The sequence below is a fragment of the Carassius auratus genome, unplaced genomic scaffold (genome assembly GCF_003368295.1).
Source record: "Carassius auratus strain Wakin unplaced genomic scaffold, ASM336829v1 scaf_tig00215630, whole genome shotgun sequence".
NCBI classification, from domain to species: domain Eukaryota; kingdom Metazoa; phylum Chordata; class Actinopteri; order Cypriniformes; family Cyprinidae; genus Carassius; species Carassius auratus.
The window spans coordinates 640,001-661,404 of NW_020528171.1; the positions used below are offsets into that span (position 1 = coordinate 640,001).

The 21,404-nt window shown below is 40.0% G+C and overlaps 1 protein-coding gene across 2 annotated transcripts in view; it reads left to right on the forward strand.

Moving 5' to 3' along the window:
* The window catches only part of cacna1ib (calcium voltage-gated channel subunit alpha1 Ib), a 45,143-nt gene that overhangs the window by 4,349 nt on the left and 19,390 nt on the right, over positions 1-21,404 (forward strand). The window contains exons 4-22 of one of the 2 annotated variants that reach the window (XM_026260774.1): positions 284-443; positions 4,980-5,322; positions 5,476-5,568; positions 8,007-8,310; positions 8,395-8,627; positions 9,215-9,366; positions 10,046-10,231; positions 10,341-10,458; positions 10,533-10,688; positions 11,596-11,683; positions 12,241-12,377; positions 14,081-14,488; positions 15,393-15,493; positions 18,063-18,186; positions 18,390-18,458; positions 19,646-19,824; positions 20,149-20,275; positions 20,364-20,489; positions 20,784-20,873. In XM_026260774.1, coding sequence (XP_026116559.1) covers positions 284-443; positions 4,980-5,322; positions 5,476-5,568; positions 8,007-8,310; positions 8,395-8,627; positions 9,215-9,366; positions 10,046-10,231; positions 10,341-10,458; positions 10,533-10,688; positions 11,596-11,683; positions 12,241-12,377; positions 14,081-14,488; positions 15,393-15,493; positions 18,063-18,186; positions 18,390-18,458; positions 19,646-19,824; positions 20,149-20,275; positions 20,364-20,489; positions 20,784-20,873 — 3,194 coding nt within the window. Of the gene's footprint in view, positions 1-283; positions 444-4,979; positions 5,323-5,475; positions 5,569-8,006; positions 8,628-9,214; positions 9,367-10,045; positions 10,232-10,340; positions 10,459-10,532; positions 10,689-11,595; positions 11,684-12,240; positions 12,378-14,080; positions 14,489-15,392; positions 15,494-18,062; positions 18,187-18,389; positions 18,459-19,645; positions 19,825-20,148; positions 20,276-20,363; positions 20,490-20,783; positions 20,874-21,404 lie in introns of both variants that reach the window. The other variant, XM_026260772.1, reaches the window with a different exon arrangement.

Here is a 21,404-nt window from a genome sequence, read left to right on the forward strand (position 1 = left end):
TGAAGTTTCTTCAGTTGGGCTGGAAGTGATTCGCTCGTAATTTAGATGCTTTTTACTTCACCTGCGCTCTGTTAGTGAGGAGATCAGAGGAGAGAAACGCCTGACAGATTCTCACAGCGTCGTCTTCATGTCAGAAAGTTCTGCTGCTGGAAAGTTCGTCCCCAAACGGAGCTCATTTGCATGTGAAGCTGTAACTCCATGGTTTATTGTAGTTTGTGTGATGGAAATGATTTGAGTAAGGGCTGCTGTTGGTGTTTATTGTGGTGTTGTGTGTGTGTGTCAGGCATGAGGATCCTGGTCAGTCTGCTGCTGGACACACTGCCCATGTTGGGGAACGTGCTGCTGCTCTGCTTCTTCGTCTTCTTCATCTTCGGCATCATCGGTGTGCAGCTGTGGGCTGGACTTCTGCGAAACCGCTGCTATCCTCCAGACAACTTCACCCTGTGAGTCACCTGATTTATTAATTTTTTTGGGGGGGGTGAAAAGTGTGGAATTTTAGTCTAGTTTTAGTCAAAAACACATTTTAGTCATGCTTCATAGTGGTTAAACTGATAATCACAGTTATTTTGCTCAAAATTATAATTGCAATAACTGAACAAGATTGCTGTAGTTTCATCTATAAGCTCAAATCAAGAGAATTTTGACTCACACATGCTTTATTTAACCTGTTTTACTTTATTATCAGAAATATAAACAAACCCTTCTATTTATGAAAACTGATAAAGCTTCTCACAAAAGCTTCCTAATATTAATTAATTTTAATAACGCTTTTTTTCTATTAAAACAACAACAGAAGGCTTTGTATTGTGGCACAGAGGTGCGTACACACTGCATTTATTCACCCTCAGTCTCAAACGAGACAGTCGAGATCCTGTTTGGATTTATTACAGTTGGACACTGAGAAGGTTTGATGGCAGATTGAGCGTCTGAATGAACACTGGATGTGTGACACTGTGTTTGGAGCAGAACGTCTCAGTAGAGTTCACTAAACTCCAGCTTGATTTTCTGATCATCAGTGTGTTTTCTCTAATGCAGAGAGAGAGAGAGAGAATGGTTGCCAGGTTGGGCAGAAAATGTGTAATTTTAAGAGAGAAGCTTAAATTTGAGACGTCTGGCAATCGCAAGCAAGATTTATCTCCTCTTTTTTCTTGATGGAGAAAATACATTTCGGAGAATTTTTATTTTCAAAATGACATTTTAGGCTTGTTTTTTTATGAGTGATATTGCATGCTTGCATAGTCACGTTTAGAGATGTCAGTGTCAATCAGTAGCTTTTTCAGGGCTGGTTTTCATCCTGCTGCTCGTGGTCTGGTCCTGGTTTCTGAAGGATCGTGAGCTTCTGCTTTATATGATCACTCTCTGATCTCCAGCGGTGAATCTCTGAAGGATCTTCTGGGGTTTGAACCTCAGTCTTGATGTTCGTGCTGATCTTTCTGGTCTACAGTTTTTCAGTGTAAACTCACAACGTTTATTGAGCCTCAGGAGGGTTGGAGATATTTATGAAGCTGTCGTGATGTTCCCTCATTAGTGCGCACTGTAGATCCCTCACTAGAGAGCACAAAGCGTCCAGCGTTACAGTCTGTCATCTGTTTGGTTCAGTTGTGTCAATACAGTTTCATCAGCTGTAGGAAACACTTTTGGCTGGTGGATCCTCACAAATCACTCCTGCAATATGAAAAAAAAAAAAAAGTAGTGCTGATCTTTTCTTTCGTATTGTGATGCAACAGATCAAAAATAAATAAAGAAATAGGGCGGGTCTTGATTCTGTGCATCTAATTATTACAGTTTTAAGTTTAAGAGTTTATGCAGAATAAATTATTGGACAAGTCTGTCATACATTGACCATATCTTATTTCAATAGATCCAGTTATGATATCAATAAAAATGAGGTCAAAACAATAAAACACGTGCACAAATGAATCATTCACAATAATATCAATAACATGCATTTAGAAAATCGATCATTTTGTCTGTTTTTTTTAAATGCATGTTATTGATTTTATTGTGAACAATTCCTATGCGCATGAATGTGGACTTTATTATCGTTCAGCTGTGATCTGATTAATGCATCTATAAGATATGATGATGTTAAAAATATGAACTTAATGATTTTCCGTAAAGCTACTTTGAAACGTGTGTTTTGGCATGCAAATAAATTTGACTTGACTTTAATGATCCTAAAATTGGTAAAATATGCTTTCATATTTCTTCCTGTTGATTCCGGGCTGAAATGTGAGATTCCCTCTCTCTCTCTCTCTCTCTCTCTCTCTCTCTCTCTCTCTCTCTGTGGTTCCTCTAATGTTCCTCTGTGTGATGAGTGATGGGGCGCAGCAGGGGCTGCTGGGAGAATTACGGCTCTGACCTTGTTATGTCACGCATGTGGCGGCTGTGATGATGGACGGTGTGTGTTTCAGTGCTCAGGAAAACAGCGGTCTCCAGAATAAACACTTCAGCGTGACTGTGAAGTCAGCTGCACCTGTAGTTCACGACACACATCTGACACGCAGGACCTGATGAAGACATCTGGATGAGAACAACATCAATCTAGAATAAACAGTTCTCTAACAAATGCAGAAGAAAGAAATCTGCTGCTCCTTGCATTTCATTGCAAATCTAAAGGAATAATTCACCCAGAAATCAGCTGATAAAAACACCATACTAATCCACTAGTTATCTTACAGCTCTCCAGTCCATCAGTTAACATCTGCAGAAGACAAAATCTTCACTTTTTATGGAAAGATTCCTTTAACTCAACTCTGTTGTGAGTCTTGTTTGAGGCGTCTTGGACAAGAACGTACTCTTTAGTAGTAGTGTAGTAATATTGTTCCCATGTTCCCTTCAGTCTCCTGCAGGTAATCTCCTGTCTTACTTCTGCTCTATTTTTACCCATCTCTGTCCCTTCGGTCTTTAGCAGAGTCCTCTGAACCCAACACACTGGAGAACAGCAGCTCCGAGCAGCTTTAATGATGACTGACTGAAACCAGCAGAGATCACAAGAAGAAAAGCTCTAATTAATACACTTATTCACTGGCTTTACATTTGTTTTTTTAATAGAAGTCTGTTTCAAGGCTGCATTTAATTGATCAAAAACACATAAAAAACAATGAAATATCATTTAAAACATCTGTTTTCTGTGTGAATCTGTGTTAAAGTGTAATGTATTTCTGTGATGCTCCGCTGTATTTTCAGCATCATTCCTCCAGTCTTCAGTGTCACATGATCTTCAGAAATCAGAATAATATGATGATTTACTGCTCAAGAAACATTTCTGATTATTATCAATGTTGAACACAGTTGTGCTGCACAATATTTTTGTGGAAACTGTGATACATTTAATTTTTTAGCATTCAGAGATTAAAAAACAGCATTTATTTGGAATAGAAATCGTTTGTAACTTTATCAATTTCTTTACTGTCACTTTTAAAACAATTTAATTTCTAACCTTTTAAACTGTATAGGATATATATATGTGTGTGTGTGTGTGTGTGTGTGTGCAGTAAATCTCTGATATTCAGCATCATTTCATTCATTTACATTTATTCATTTTAGCAGATGCTTTTCTCCAGATGAAACTCATACTCTGATAATGTCATTTGTAATGAATAATTCAGTATTAAACTGGAAATTCATGTAAAATAGCTTTTGTAAGATTATCCACGTCTTTACTATCAATTTTGGTCAATTTAATGCACCCTCACTGAATAAAAATACAAACTCCTTTAAAAAAATCTTACTGGTGCAAAGTTATGAATGGCAGTGTATATGAATCCGTGTTGTGTGATTTGTTGTTTCGGAGCGTGTTGGTTCTAACAGATTGTTACGGTTGTTTGCGCTGATGTTACAGATCTCTGTTGTTTAATGAATCAACACTCAGCTTCTCTTTGATGATGTTTGTCCTCTCTAATCTTCTGAAATACCATTTCATTTGCTCTCAGTGTTTGATCTGTGCGTTTGCACTGATGTGCTCTTTAGTTTATTAAAAGCATCTGAATGTGGCCTTTATGATCATAGAGACGAGAACCAATAAACCCTTTGACCCTCTGAGCTCTGTTAAACCAGACGTCTGTGTGTGCTTCTGCGCTCCTGGTCTTTATATGTCAGAGATGTACTCTAAATCAATGTTAACACATATCTGATGAAGGCTGCGGCTCTGTTCCAAAACCTAGTGAGCAGCCTAGGTAGGGAGCATCTTTAGTCTCTTAAATCGAAGGCTGTTCCAAAAAAATAATCATGCCGATGCAAATTTCTAATTTTACACAATATTTGTGTATGTTGTGTATTTTTATACGTTCGTGTTGTTAAATTAGCAGCATGCTCCCTAGGTAGAGTTTTCCCCAAATCAGGGTCCATATCAGTTGAGATGCTGCAAACTCGGCTTTTCTTTCTTTCTTTCCTTCTTTTTTTAGCATAATAACTTTTTTAGAAAGAAACTTTTTTAGAAAGGTGTAATATATTATATTTTGCTTTCCCAGGTAACAAATTTAGGTTATAAAACCATTGCAGGAGGTTTGTTTTGAAATGTTTCTAAAAGACTGAAATGTCCAGTTCGTCATGACTATAACATTACTTAAAGGTTAAAAAAAACTTTCTTACAACATTATTCTAATGTTATTTGAATGATTACATTTAATTTTCTAAGAATGTAAAAATGTTTTTAAAGGTTACATAATAATTTCAGATAATGTTCCGAGAATGTTGTTCTAATAATGTTTTCCCGCAACTTTATGAGAACATATCAAATATAAAAAAAGCTGTTTCATAAACATCAAAAACACCTTTGTCCTAACTTTAAAAAACGATGTGAGTACATTGCCTGTTTGCAGGATCTTGATTGACAAACACTTAGATATCTGTACTGAAAAATAATTCAAAAATACAAAGTAACAAAGTCTTCGTTTGCAGTGTATGTAGGCAGTAAAGCACCTGACTAGGTTTTGGACACATTGATCATGTGTTAATGTACTTCCTCTTTCTCTCAGCTCAACAGGTGTGGCACTTCCTGCTCCGTATTACTCTCCCAATGAGGATGACGAGAGGCCCTTCATCTGCTCTCTGCCGCAGGATAACGGCATCATGTCGTGCGGTGACGTGCCGGCGCGGCGTGTGGCGGGACATCAGTGCTGTCTGGACGTGGATGATCTCCTGCACCATCAGGCTCTGGGCCTCGTGACCGAACCCTTTCTCAACGCCAGCTCCATCGTCCCCGGGCTCTGTGTCAACTGGAACCAATACTACACACGCTGCCACACCGGACACAGAAACCCACACAAAGGAGCCATCAACTTTGACAACATCGGATACGCCTGGATCGTTATATTTCAGGTATCTGCTGTAAACTCATTTCCAACGTAGAACTTGTGAAAACAGTCATCCAGCTGATTGATGTTCTTTGTGTTTAATGTGAACTTATTGGAAGCGAACTTAATTTCCAAAGAACTGTTTGAAGTGTTTTTCTGCAAATGATGGTGTGTTTAGGTTATTACTCTGGAGGGCTGGGTGGAAATCATGTATTACGTCATGGATGCTCACTCATTCTACAACTTCATCTACTTTATTCTGCTGATTATAGTAAGTACACAAACACACTCACACACAAACTCACACAGATTTATGAGTTTGTTCTAAAAGATCAGTATAGAGTGTTTAATCTGACATGCCAGTGATTAATTCTGTTGGTGCTCCAGGCCTGTTTAATAATCTTTTATCTGTTTATGAATGCATTTAGAGAGTTTAATAGATACATGTATTAGACTTAGCATGTCGTATTCCTTCATTATAATGTAGTCATCCCATAATAATCCTGCAGATGGTGCTATCTTTTCTGTCATGAGTGTGTTTGCTGTGAAAAGTGTGTTTACAATGAGGCAAGATGATGAGTGTTTGCAGTGAGATGAGTGAGTGTTTACAGTGAGACGAGTGAGTGTTTGGAGCAAGATGAGTGTGTGTTTGCAGTGAGATGAGTGTGTGTTTGGAGCAAGATGAGTGTGTGTTTGGAGCAAGATGAGTGTGTGTTTGCAGTGAGATGAGTGTGTGTTTGCAGTGAGATGAGTGTGTGTTTGGAGCAAGATGAGCGTGTGTTTGGAGCAAGATGAGTGTGTGTTTGGAGTGAGATGAGTGTGTGTTTGGAGTGAGATGAGTGTGTGTTTGCAGTGAGATGAGTGTGTGTTTGCAGTGAGATGAGTGAGTGTTTACAGTGTGACGAGTGAGTGTTTGGAGCAAGATGAGTGTGTGTTTGCAGTGAGATGAGTGTGTGTTTGGAGCAAGATGAGTGTGTGTTTGCAGTGAGATGAGTGTGTGTTTGGAGCAAGATGAGTGTGTGTTTGCAGTGAGATGAGTGTGTGTTTGGAGCAAGATGAGTGTGTGTTTGGAGTGAGATGAGTGTGTTTACAGTGAGATGAGTTAGTGTTTGCAGTGAGATGAGTGAGTGTTTGCAATGAGATGAGTGAATGTTTACAGTGAGATGAATGAGTGTTTTAAGAGAGATGAATGTCGGTTTACAGTGAGACGAGAGTGTGTTCGCAGTAAGATGATTGTTTGTTTACAGTGAGATGAGTGAGTGTTTAAAGTGAGACGAGTGAGTGTGTACAGTGAGATGAGTTAGTGTTTGGAGTGAGATGAGTGAGTGTTTACAGTGAGACGAGTTAGTGTTTGCAGTGAGATGAGTGTGTGTGAACAGTGAGATGAGTTAGTGTTTGGAGTGAGATGAGTGAGTGTTTACAGTGAGACAAGTTAGTGTTTGCAGTGAGATGAGTTAGTGTTTGCAGTGAGATAAGTGTGCGTTGGAGCAAGATGAATGTGTTTGCAGTGAGATGCGTGTGTGTTTGGAGTGAGATGAGTGTGTTTACAGTGAGACAAGTGTGTGTTTGAAGTGAGATGAGTGAGTGTTTGCAGTGAGAAGTGTGCGTTTGCAGTGAGATGAGTGAGTGTTTGCAATGAGATGAGTGTGTGTTTGGAGCAAGATGAGTGTGTTTGCAGTGAGATGAGTGTGTGTTTACAGTGAGATGACTGTTTTAAGAGAGATGAATGTGTGTTTACAGTGAGACGAGTGTGTGTTTGAAGTGAGATGAGTGAGTGTTTGCAATGAGATGAGTGTTTGCAGTGAGACGAGTGAGTGTTTGCAGCGAGATGACAGTGTTTTAAGAGAGATGAGTGAGTGTTTAAAGTGAGACGAGTGAGTGTTTGCAATGAGATGAGTAAGTGTTTGCAGTGAGATAAGTGTGCGTTGGAGCAAGATGAATGTGTTTGCAGTGAGATGCGTATGTGTTTGGAGTGAGATGAGTGTGTTTACAGTGAGACAAGTGTGTGTTTGAAGTGAGATGAGTGAGTGTTTGCAGTGAGAAGTGTGCGTTTGCAGTGAGATGAGTGAGTGTTTGCAATGAGATGAGTGTGTGTTTGCAGTGAGATGAGTGTGTTTGCAGTGAGATGAGTGTGTGTTTACAGTGAGATGACTGTTTTAAGAGAGATGAATGTGTGTTTACAGTGAGACGAGTGTGTGTTTGAAGTGAGATGAGTGAGTGTTTGCAATGAGATGAGTGTTTGCAGTGAGACGAGTGAGTGTTTGCAGCGAGATGACAGTGTTTTAAGAGAGATGAGTGAGTGTTTAAAGTGAGACGAGTGAGTGTGTACAGTGAGATGAGTTAGTGTTTGCAGTGAGATGAGTGTGTTTTACAGTTAGATGAGTGTGTATTTACTGTGAGATGAGTGATTGAGTGTTTACAGTGAGACGAGTGAGTGTTTGCAGTGTGATGATTGTGTTTACAGTGAGATAAGTGTGTTTACAGTACGATGAGTGAGTGTTTACCATGAGATGTGTGACTGTTTACAGTAAGATAAGTGTATGTAGAGAGACTGGGTGCATGTTTACAGTCAGAAGTGTGCTTGGAATGCAGTGAGACTGGAGGATATTAACTGTGAATGCAATAAAAAAGTTTGTTTGCAATAAAACTGTTTGGTGTTTGCAGTGAGGAGTGTGCTTCTGTCTCTGAATCTTTTGCGTAACTCCACAGGTCGGCTCGTTCTTCATGATAAACCTGTGTTTGGTCGTCATAGCGACTCAGTTTTCAGAGACCAAACAGCGTGAGCATCAGCTGATGGAGGAGCAGCGAGCTGCCCATCTGTCCTCCAGCACGCTGGCCTCGTTGGTCGAACCCAGCGACTGCTATGAGGAGATCTTCCAGCTCGTTTGTCACATCCTCCGCAAGGTGCGCAGACACACCGTTGCCTTCTTCAGGACGCTCTGCTGCAAACCACAGGAGCAGACACATGAGAAAACAAACATCAATGGAGGAGAGAAGAGCCTCCAACAACATGGTGAGGAAAAGAGGGAGTGGATGGGATGGAAGGATGAATGTAGGGATGCATGCAGCTCTAAGCTAATCTCTCACTGCACTTCAGATGGAGCTGCACCTGATGCCTCAGCAGCCAATCAGGAGACAGAGGAGGAGGCACCCAATGAGACAGAGAGGTGCAAAAGGGAAGAGGGGGCAAGTCGGGGGCGGAGCCAAGAGCTGTGGATGGAGATGAGGGTCAAACTGTTGAGCATTGTGGAAAGTAAATACTTTAACAGAGGAATCATGGTGGCCATCCTCATCAACACCATCAGCATGGGCATAGAACACCATGAGCAGGTCAGATTTTTAAAAATTTGTTATTGTGAAAAGTGTGTTCATCCCATAGGTGTAATGGTTTTTATACTGTACAAACTGTATATTCTATCTCCCTTCACCAACCCTACACCTAACCCTAACCCTCACAGGAAACTTTGTTCATTTTTACTTTCTCAAAAAAACTCATTCTGTATGATTTATAAGTGTTTTGAAAAATGGGGACATGGGTTATGTCCTCATAAGAACCCTCTCCTTGTAATACCTGTGTCATACCCATCTCATTATACAGAGTTGTGTCCGGATATGAGACAAAAACAAGAGCACACGCACACACACGCACACACACACACACACACACACACACACACAATCTCATAGATTCAGTGTATATTATATAGATGTAATGATATTACTGTAGTTAAATTCCCACCTTCAACCAAGTTTAACCTGCTGATATCAAGTGATTTTGCCGTCCATGTGTTCTTCCAGTGATTCTTGAATGAGCTGAAGAACGTGAGGACAAGTTGACGTCTCTGTCTCATCATCGGTACTCTTCATTATTTCAGTTAATGTTGTGTTTCATGTTCTCATTCTGTGTGTGTGTTCAGCCGGAGGAGCTCACTAATGTTCTGGAGATCTGTAACATCGTCTTCACCAGTATGTTTGCTCTGGAGATGATCCTCAAGCTCACAGCATTAGGCTTCTTTAGTTACCTGCGCAATCCATACAACATCTTTGATGGGATCATCGTGATCATCAGGTAATTACCAGTGGAACGCCTACTGATGCTTTTCTTTTACATTTAAAGTATTGTTAAGAGGTTAATACACCTTAAAGCACACGTCAAGGTTTGGGGTTGGTATGACTTTTTATGTTCACCAAGGCTGCATTTATTTGATCAAGATGAGAAATATTTTTTACATATTATTACAATTAACTGTTTACTATGTGAATATCTGTTAAACTGTAATTTATTCCTTTGATCAAAGCTGTATTTTCAGCATCATTCCTCCAGTCTTCAGTGTCACATGATCTTCAGAAATCATGATAATATGATGATTTACTGCTCAAGAAACATTTCTGATTATTATCAATGTTGATCACAGTTGTGCTGCTCAATATTTCTGTGGAAACTGATATATTAAATTTTTCAGGATTCACAGATGAAAAGATTATAAATGTCTTTACCGTTATTTTTGATCAAAAGTGACTTAATGACTTCAGTTCAACTCTCAGTCTTGATTTGTATGGACGAGAAAACGTAATCATGTTTTTAGCAGCACATTTGCCTGTAGTTTTGTAAATATAGCTTCAGAATGAAATGTTGCACGTTATCATGTAACTTGTGGAGGAATCATTTCACTAAACTTCAACAAAACAAACTGACTGCTCAAAAGAATAGAAGTGCTGTCACTAAAACATGAGCATCCCGTTCGCAGCGTGTGTGAGATCGTGGGTCAGTCTGACGGCGGTCTCTCGGTGCTCCGAACCTTCCGCTTGCTGCGGGTCCTGAAGCTGGTTCGGTTCATGCCTGCGCTGCGCAGACAGCTGGTGGTTCTGATGAAGACCATGGACAATGTGGCCACATTCTGCATGCTGCTGATGCTCTTCATCTTCATCTTCAGGTGTGTGTGTCAGCTTGAGAGTAATGGGACTTGATTACTGGAGTGTTTCCGAAACCAACGTCTCTCTCTCTCTCCCTCTCTCCCTCTCTCTCTGTGTGTGTGTCTGCAGTATTCTGGGAATGCATATATTTGGCTGTAAGTTCAGTCTGAAGACAGACACCGGAGACACGGTTCCAGACAGGAAGAACTTTGACTCTCTGCTGTGGGCAATCGTCACTGTATTTCAGGTACAGAGAGAGAGACACACACACACACACACACACAGAAATCTCTCCTCAGCCGCGTGTGTGTGTGTGTGCAGATCCTGACTCAGGAGGACTGGAACGTGGTGCTGTATAACGGCATGGCCTCCACGTCTCCTCTGGTGGCGCTGTACTTCGTGGCTCTGATGACGTTTGGGAACTATGTGCTGTTTAACCTGCTGGTGGCCATTCTGGTGGAGGGATTTCAGGCTGAGGTGACAAACACACACTCTCCAGTGCTTCATTGATTCATTGATCCAGTGCTAGTCTGATTCTATAAACTTTCTGTTATATCATTTTCTTGTGTTCAAAACATCATAAAGTTGACCATGCTTCCTCCATTAAATGACTTTAAGCTACTTTTAACAAATTGTGTTTTATCCTCTGGTAAATTGTTGTTGTGATCTTTGATTGTGTTTTGTGGCTTTGATGTAAGCTTGTATATTTATGTTAATTGTTGGCCAGGTCACTCAAGTAAACAAGATTGTAATCTAAATGTTTTTTTTTTTTTTACCTGGTTAAATGAATGAATGAATGAATGAATGAATGAGTAGTTTAGAGTAGAGTAGTTTCTATGTGTTATTTTAATTTAAATACCTAATACTAATTCATCATTAGATGTGTGGAGGGAAACAAAACAGTTATTCAGTCATTTGTTAATATTTGTTAATGCATTAGCTAAACAGGTAGAAATATAAATTTTACAGTATTTAATTAATCCCTCATAATATGAATCACTCTTGCTTCATGTTAATTCACAGTGCATTACTAATGTATTAGTAAATGATAAAATGTACATTACTTAAGTTTAATAAATGCGGTAAAATTCAACCATTAGTTCATATTAATTCATGTGTAGTGTTAACAAATGAAACCTTATTGTAAAGTGTTATCTTTGGAGTTAATATTTTCCTCTTTATTGTAAAAAGAGATTTAGACTTAAAGACCAAGCTAAATATAAAAAAACAGGATCTTAATTGGGTTGTTTTTGATTGGTTTGTGCAGCTGGTCACGTTCGTCCTGACCAGACTCTCTATTTCTGTAAATCTTGACTCTGTAAGTTTGAGTTTGAGTTGCTGTTAGTGGGCTGTTGTGTTCTCTGATGTGAGCCGTGTGTTTCAGGGTGACGCCAATCGCTCGTACTCTGATGATGATGAAGAATCCTCCACCAATGGAAGTCAACAGCACAAAAACTCGCTCACGTCCTCCGGTATGATCCCTGCACATTCACTCTCATTATTTTACCTGTTAACCATATTCAGCTCAATGTCATGTTTCATTCCTCATGAATGGTTACAAGCTTGTGAGGAACAGATGTGTGTGCAATCGAATCAAAAGATTGTACTTAGTGTAGATGAAGTCCATGAAACATTGAAAAACTCGGACTGAACTGCATCTCTTCCAACTATGTGTCTGTCTTGTTTTTGGACTCATATTCAAACCTGTGCACACTGAGTCCTGGAAATAATGTAAAGCATAAAAATACTATATGTCCTGCAAACATCACATGTGAATCTACTCGAGCAGTGTTGTTGCTCTTGATTGAGATGTTAAACAGGTTAGAGCTGGTGAAATCCGAGCGTCTTTTATTGTTTAATCCTGTGGGATTGTTTGACGCTTTTGATGGACTGTAAGTACTCCAGTTTCCGAGCTTCTGTGGCTGTAAAGGGCCTGAAGCTCAACAGGGAACCATGAAGGAGACACAACGTGTGTTGATGTCCAGAGATCTGCTCTTGGCTTTGGATGACTGCTGTTTCCTTCCTCCAGATCCAAAGCTGTCATCTTTAACTCCTAATGGGCATCTGGATCTGGCGCCGCTGGAGGAGGAGAAGACCAGGACCGAGTTCTCAGAGGAACACCACCAGAGCAGAACCATCTGCCTGGGCAGGAGATCCTCGTCTCTGGTCAGTCCATGAAGGATTCAGTGACATCACGTCATGTGTGTGTGTGGATGCAGTGAGTCAAGGAAACATTAGTGCAAATTAATGTTTGGAATTTGAAAATACCTCAAGCAAAACTGTGTGTGTGTGTGTGTTTGCGAGAGACCAAAATTCTCTTGATAATGTGCAGGCTTTTGGGGTTTCCATAGCAACCCCTCTTTTAATTGAGGCAGCCATATGTATCGAAAGAGAGACGAGCGCGAGCCTCTTTGGTTAAATATAGTGTGTTGAGCTGTTGTTCTTGAAGTCACGTGCCGTCGGGAGACTGTGGTGGGAAAGAGTCTCTGGAAACATGGTAAAACACTGTAAAACACTGTAAATGTTCAGATAGAAGCTGATTGCACACTCGTCTATGATGATACCTGAACTGGTGTCACTTCATTGACGGTCTGATGAACGCTGATGTGTCGTGAGCATCAGGTCAAAACGGGAGCTTGGCGCTGGAGAACACAAGTTTCTATGGCAACTGCTTTTACGGCTCATGCTGCTAAAAATGAGCAAAAGCAGTCAGCGAGATCAGAAACACCACGACTGCAATTACCACACACACACACCTGACTGTGTGAAGTCAACTCATCTGCAGTGTTTAAACGCTTGCATTCATGAATACAGTTCTTCCTAACTGCAATAATAAAAAAAAATATATATATTTTGTGTTTCCAAAAATAATTAGTTAGCATTTTTTTATCTTTTCTCTTAAAGTTGTTCAAATTCTTGAAAAGAACCTTCTTAAAAATAATTGTAAATCACGTCTTAAATTAGGATATCTTCGTCCTAAATCCACAAAGGTACAATAAATCTGCAAAAACAGGGCCTTTGAGTTGTTTTTATTTAATTGACTGGCGAGACTTTGACAAGTACTGGACATTTGCAGTAAAATATCCAAAAACCTCTAGGCTAGTGTTATATATTTTGTCCAGCTAATTACTAACAATATCGCTAATGTTTTCAACTACTTGTAAATCATGAGAAAATTCCCATTTTAAACAGTGACATGGGGCAGTGCAGTCACCTGTCAATCACGTTAGTTACCCTTAGTTACTGCCTTAACTGACGTAGAAACCACATGACAACAATGTCATGGACAAATGCGGAAGTAGTTTCGCGACAAACTTTAACTAGAAAGAGATTCCGATCTCGCTTGTGTTTTACTCGACAGGTGAGTTGTTTTGATTTGTATCTTTACAGAAATCTTATGCTATTATAACGATCAACAAGATTAGTATTATGGGGTGTACACGCCAAACGCGGGGCATCACGTCTGATCAATAGTCTGATCGCGTCTTTGTATTGACTTTGTATGTAATCTACTGGCGCAAATCGTTGAACTTGCATTAAATCCATGATTTATCTTTCCGTCTGATTGATGTCCGTCAGCGGTTGGGTAGAAGACAACAAATCCCATCATTCCATGCTCCTCCTTAGCGTCATCAAACCATGCGATTGTTATTGTTTTGATAGTGCGCCCTCTAGTTGCAGGTCCTACAACCTGTACCTTTAAATCAGATAACACAAAAGATGTTCATAAGAAAATATTTGAAATTTTTTTTAAGAATTTTTCAATCGCAGTCTTACAAATTCTTGGAATTTATGTTAAAATTCTTAACTTCTTAAGATTTTCAGCCACAGGCCATAAACAATTTATTAGTTTCCTTCTTTCTCTTTAGCGACACAGCCGCAGTTCCCATTACCACCACTGGGGGCGTCCTCCCCCTCAGCCGTCCTGGAGCCGGAGGTGTAGCTGGATCAGTGCGGGTCGCTCCGCCCGTGGCCTGAGGGCTGGAGGGGTCATCGGGGGGAGCTTACGGGTCCGTGGTGTTCACTCACACCCCGCCGAACACGAGTCTCTCCTGCCACACCCGCCCTTCCTGTCACGCCACCACCGCCGCGCTCTCTCACTCGAGCTGCCCGAGCTCCTGCAGCGCCCCCCGCTGGTCCGGAAGAAGAGCGTGTCTGCAGAACACCAGGACTGTAATGGGAAGGGCCCGGGTCCTCAGGGGCCCCTGCTGGGAGAGATTTATCCACAGCTCAACGCACGCAAAAACAAGAATGACCTAGAAGAAGACAACGAATATGTGAGTGCAGAACAAAATCGTGTTACTTAAGTTTTGTTGTTTAGGCTTAAGGTTTACTATGAGAAAGTGTTCCTCTTATTACAGATAGACAGATAGATAGACAGAAAGAGAGGTGGTTTGACAGGTAGATGATAGATAGAACATTAGATAAATATATAGATAGATAGGAACCTGGATAGACAGAAAGATTGATAAACTGGATGGATGGATGTATAGGCATGTGATGTATAGATGTATAGATGTATAGGCAGGTGGATAGATAGGCTGATAGATGTACAGAGAGGTGGACAGAGAGATGCGCTGATGCTTTAGTAAGTGTTCGGTTCTCTCAGCTCTGCTGTTGGATCCATTATACTAATTTCAGATGATTTTCTCTGAGAAGCAGCACATGAAAGTTACAGATCCTCTCAGGCTTGATGCTCTCTCACAATTTTAAAGGTCCTTTAGGAAGCTCTTCCTCTCAGTGAAGTGATTCTAAAACGCTATTGTGAGTCAGTCTGAGCGTATCATTAGAGTTTCTCTGCTGAGCGGCACATCGTCACGTCTGACAGACGACTGAGGAGAAACTCAGCTCAGTTTAGCATTTAATAAACGTCTCATAAGTGAAATACTGAAGCGGTAGATTCACAGACACTGTGTGTGTGTGTGTGTGTGTGTGGAGGATGAAAAACCTGAAGAAGCTCATTATTAACAATGACAGCAAACACAATAGCCTGAGTCACAGCAGCTGTCCGCTTGCATGAATATGGATGTCATACGGATGTATTAATTCTCATATTTTACTCAGTTTATTGGAAACGTCTCCCAGGGAAAATGAAACTGTTATTGAAAATAAATTGGAAAGAGTTGCCTTCATCTCACATAACCAGAGTCCTGTGTGTGTGCATGTGTGTGTGTGTCGCAGAGCCTGTGTTTCCGTATCCAGAAGATGATGGAGGTTTATCGTCCGGACTGGTGTGAGAAGAGAGAGGATTGGTCCATTTACTTATTCTCTCCTCAGAACAAGTATGTACTCACTGTACGACTCTCCTTCTGTTCAGAACAATGGTTTCCACAGCTATAAGTATTTGAGTAATAGTACTCCCTTCTACGCTTAATCTGTAATTTGAGTTCTTGTATGAATACTTTTACAGTCTTGTTCAAAATAATAGCAGTACAATGTGACTAACCAGAATAATCAAGGTTTTTCGTATATTTTTTATTGCTACGTGGCAAACAAGTTACCAGTAGGTTCAGTAGATTCTCAGAAAACAAATGAGACCCAGCATTCATGATATGCACGCTCTTAAGGCTGTGCAATTGGGCAATTAGTTGAATTAGTTGAAAGGGGTGTGTTCAAAAAAATAGCAGTGTGGCATTCAATCACTGAGGTCATCAATTTTGTGAAGAAACAGGTGTGAATCAGGTGGCCCCTATTTAAGGATGAAGCCAACACTTGTTGAACATGCATTTGAAAGCTGAGGAAAATGGGTCGTTCAAGACATTGTTCAGAAGAACAGCGTACTTTGATTAAAAAGTTGATTAGAGAGGGGAAAACCTATAAAGAGGTGCAAAAAATGATAGGCTGTTCAGCTAAAATGATCTCCAATGCCTTAAAATGGAGAGCAAAACCAGAGAGACATGGAAGAAAACGGAAGACAACCATCAAAATGGATAGAAGAATAACCAGAATGGCAAAGGCTCAGCCAATGATCACCTCCAGGATGATCAAAGACAGTCTGGAGTTACCTGTAAGTACTGTGACAGTTAGAAGACGTCTGTGTGAAGCTAATCTATTTTCAAGAATCCCCCGCAAAGTCCCTCTGTTAAAAAAAAGGCATGTGCAGAAGAGGTTACAATTTGCCAAAGAACACATCAACTGGCCTAAAGAGAAATGGAGGAACATTTTGTGGACTGATGAGAGTAAAATTGTTCTTTTTGGGTCCAAGGGCCACAGGCAGTTTGTGAGACGACCCCCAAACTCTGAATTCAAGCCACAGTACACAGTGAAGACAGTGAAGCATGGAGGTGCAAGCATCATGATATGGGCATGTTTCTCCTACTATGGTGTTGGGCCTATTTATCGCATACCAGGGATCATGGATCAGTTTGCATATGTTAAAATACTTGAAGAGGTCATGTTGCCCTATGCTGAAGAGGACATGCCCTTGAAATGGTTGTTTCAACAAGACAATGACCCAAAACACACTAGTAAACGGGCAAAGTCTTGGTTCCAAACCAACAAAATTAATGTTATGGAGTGGCCAGCCCAATCTCCAGACCTTAATCCAATTGAGAACTTGTGGGGTGATATCAAAAATGCTGTTTCTGAAGCAAAACCAAGAAATGTGAATGAATTGTGGAATGTTGTTAAAGAATCATGGAGTGGAATAACAGCTGAGAGTTGCCACAAGTTGGTTGACTCCATGCCACACAGATGTCAAGCAGTTTTAAAAAACTGTGGTCATACAACTAAATATTAGTTTAGTGATTCACAGGATTGCTAAATCCCAGAAAAAAAAAATGTTTGTACAAAATAGTTTTGAGTTTGTACAGTCAAAGGTAGACACTGCTATTTTTTTGAACACACCCCTTTCAACTAATTGCCCAATTGCACAGCCTTAAGAGCGTGCATATCATGAATGCTGGGTCTTGTTTGTTTTCTGACAATCTACTGAACCTACTGGTAACTTGTTTGCCACGTAGCAATAAAAAATATACTAAAAATCTTGATTATTCTGGTTAGTCACATTGTACTGCTATTATTTTGAACAAGACTGTACTTTTCTTCAGTTACGCTGAAAAAATACTTTTTAAAAGTACAAAGTATGTTTGTCATATCACATTAATTGTTTCTCAGTTATTTAAAACGGAAAATAGTATTTTTATTTTTTCTTTATGTGACTCCAAAAGACGAGGTTGAGTAAATAATGACAGGATGTTACATTTTTTTTTATCTTGAATGAGAAAATCTCTACTACCTCTTGATTTCAAGAGGTCAAATAATAAAAATGTTAGAAAAGTTTTTCATTTTTTAAACTTTTAAATACTCAACTGCAATTATATGTGTTTTTTTTTTTTTTTTAAATGTTTGACATAGTATCTTTACTTCAACTTAGGTGTCAAAATTTTTTAGTTTTTGATTATTTTTGGTTGATCATCACATTGCAAGTATGCAAATATAATTTTTTATGACATTTCAGGAACTTTTAAATTTCAACATGATATAAATCTATATATGACTGTATATGACATTTTAATTTTATATAAATACAAATATTTATACACACACACACACACACACACACACACAGATATACAATATGTATTTCAGATAAAGTGATTTCAGATAAAATAGACTGTGATTGAATGGTGACTGTTTTTTTTATCAATTATAATAAAAATGTCCACAATTTCGTTTTAGTGTTAGATTTTGATGTGCAGTTTAAGTTATAATTTCATAAGTTACCCTTGAGACCTCGAAAATGTCAAAAATAAATTAGACTAGAAAGAGTCAAAGAGCCAAACACAAAACTGAAGAGTGTTGAGTGGAAACGGTCTGAAACTCTCTGTCTCTCTGCTGGTCTCGCTGCAGGTTTCGTCAGCTGTGTCAGACGATCATCGCTCATAAACTCTTTGACTATGTGGTTCTGGCTTTCATCTTCCTCAACTGCATCACAGTGGCTCTGGAGAGACCCAGAATCCATCAGGGCAGTCTGGTACGGTTCTGAAATTCTGTAGAGTCTCCTCGGTGTTGAATGAAAGCGGTTCAGCCGTGTGAATGTGACATTTCCAGCAGATAATCGCATCATATTTCAGCCCGCTGTGAAAGTCATTCCTAGCGCTGCTGTATCATTAGCTCACGCTGCTGTAACACTCGTTCTGTTTCTGTTCTCCATTTGACCCTCTCTTCTCCCGTCAGGAGCGAGTCTTCCTCACCATCTCTAACTACGTTTTCACTGCCATCTTTGTGGCCGAGATGACCGTCAAGGTAACGTCTCACCTGAGCACACACACACACACACACACACACACAGCAGTGCTGTCTGCTGCTCACGCTGATTATTCTGCTCGTTTAGATCATTTTAAAATCAGCCTTGTTAGCAAATGAGCGAGTGAGAGCGCTGGACATACTCGCTGTGCATGCTGGGAGAACAGTATAGTAAACAGTTCCCAGTTTAAAGCACACTTCGACTGTTGTATGTTTAGTGGAGTTTGTTCTAGTGCTCGTTTGGCTCCTGTGCTGTCTTCAGTCACCTGTCACACCGTACCGCGGTAAAACCCTGATGATGCTGTCAGAACTGAACGTTCTTCCACTGGCAGAAAGAAAAACCCGCGCTGCTCTGGAGGGTCTCGGTCTGCTCTTGACACACTGCAGACAGCATAAAAAAACATGAAACTTACCGTATGATCCTACAGAGGGAGATCAGAAGACTTGAGGAAGAAGAAATCACTCCAAATAACTTTACTTCTCAATGTCAACGGTCGTGTGTCCACCAAACTCCCATATTAAAGCAAGAGATGTCAGCAAACTCAGGTCTACTCCATGTCTTCTGTCTCTGATTGATAGTTTTTAGTCCAGTCAAAGCTCTTTTAGTGTAACTGTACAGATGTCCAGCTTCAGCTGCTGCTTGGTGTCAAATCTTTCCTGATTGTGATCAAGTAAAGGTCAGAATAAGGTCAGTAATATCTCCAGATGAACTCTTCCTGGACTGAAGCAGCTCAGCTTTACTTGATTCTTCATCAATCATGTTTTAGAGTCTCAAATCTGATCCTCAGGATCTTTTGAGGAGCGTTTGTTTCCAGAAACTTTACATTCAGCATTGCATTATATGTTTAGATCATTTCAATCTCATTTTATTATCGGAGATATAGAGTGGTGACAGATATTTATAGCATTTTATGTCAATATCTGCTGTACTTTTATAAAGATCTCATTGATTTACATTAGATTTCTGTCATATAAATATTAGCATCCATAATTGCACCGTATCAGAATATATTAGCCATAAAAGCCTGTTGAAAACACAATAATTTGCGTAAATATTAAACTATTCCATTAAAAAAAGTGTTTTATTTGATATGTCAGGCTTTACATGGTTTGTTTTCTGCATGTTTGTGTTTAATCGGTATAATTAACCCTTTAGTCTCTGTCCTGACTGATGCGGTCCGTCTCAGGTGGTCTCGAAGGGTCTGTATCTGGGCGATCGGGCGTATCTGCGCAGCAGCTGGAACGTTCTGGATGGGTTTCTGGTCTTTGTGTCTCTGATTGACATCGTGGTGTCGATGGCGGGCGGAGCGAAGATCCTGGGCGTGCTGAGGGTGCTCAGACTGCTGAGAACATTACGCCCGCTCAGGTGATTATTAGTTATGTGAGGTAGACACATGTACCTATACCAGCTTCATCAGGGCTTTCTTTCACCAACCAGTCCTTCAGAGATGAACAGACTGCAGGGTCATACTGTGCTCATTAATTATTAGTCAGAATCATGACCTTTAACTCTGATTATGTTCAATTTGACCCCAATTTGAGTTGCCAGAAAAACTGGACATTGGATCTCGACATTGGTAATACCATTTTCTACTGCTTGAGCTTCAGGAAGGCAATTTTTTTAAAGACATGCTGTTTTAAAAGTCACTAAAACTCTCTGAGGTCTGGTTCTGTTCTTCCCGGTTCTCAGGGTGATCAGTCGAGCTCCGGGTCTGAAGCTGGTGGTGGAGACTCTGATCACGTCGCTGAAGCCCATCGGAAACATCGTCCTCATCTGCTGCGCTTTCTTCATCATCTTCGGCATCCTGGGAGTTCAGGTTCATGTCACGCTCAGTCGACAGTGATCTCGAGTCCTGCTCCGTCAGACGCTGATGTGTGTGTGTGTGTGTGTGTGTGACTCAACAGCTCTTCAAAGGGAAGTTCTATTACTGTGTGGGTTTGGATGTGAAGAACATCACCAATAAATCCGACTGTCTGTCTGCCAATTACCGCTGGGTTCATCACAAGTACAACTTTGACAACCTGGGACAGGTGAGGGTCAGACTCCTTCTGCTGATGAACTGAACACTGAGTGGATGCCTTTGTTTTGCCATTCATTTCCTCCATAATCATTACAAAATATTGTTCAGTGAAGAGGTTTAAGTCATGATCCAAAGCAGCCAGATCTGAACATTATAGGCAAAATAATGTTATGAAAGTGTTTTCTCATTAGCTTTAGAAATCTGTTCTATCAGTTCAGTCCAGCGGAGGAAATGAATGTGATCTTGACTTCCTGCAGCTGATGATCTGCTGTGTGTGTGTGTGTTTGGTGATTCTCCATTTCAGGCTCTGATGTCACTGTTTGTGTTGGCGTCTAAAGATGGATGGGTAAATATCATGTACCACGGACTAGACGCTGCCGGGATTGACCAGCAGGTAACACACACACACACACACACACACACACATAAAAAAGAAAGAAAGAAAGAAAGAAGTCTCTTCTGATCACCAAGAATGCATTTATCTGATGACAGTTACAGTAAAATAGTGAAACATTATTACAATTTAAAACATCTGTTTCCTGTGTGAATCTGTGTTAAAGTATAATTTATTTCTGTGATGCTCCGCTGTATTTTCAGCATCATTCCTCCAGTCTTCAGTGTCACATGATCTTCAGAAATCAGAATAATATGATGATTTACTGCTCAAGAAACATTTCTGATTATTATCAATGTTGAACACAGTTGTGCTGCACAATATTTCTGTGGAAACTGATACATGTTATTTTTTATAATAGAAAGCATTTATTTGAAATCTTCTGCAACAATTAGACATTTTTTTACCGTCTCTTTTGATCAGTTGAATGCATTCTTGATGAATAAAATTATTAATTTCATTCACAAATCTGTAGTGTACCTTCAGACATTTCTTCTCTATATTATTACAGTTCATCGGTTCATTCGTTCA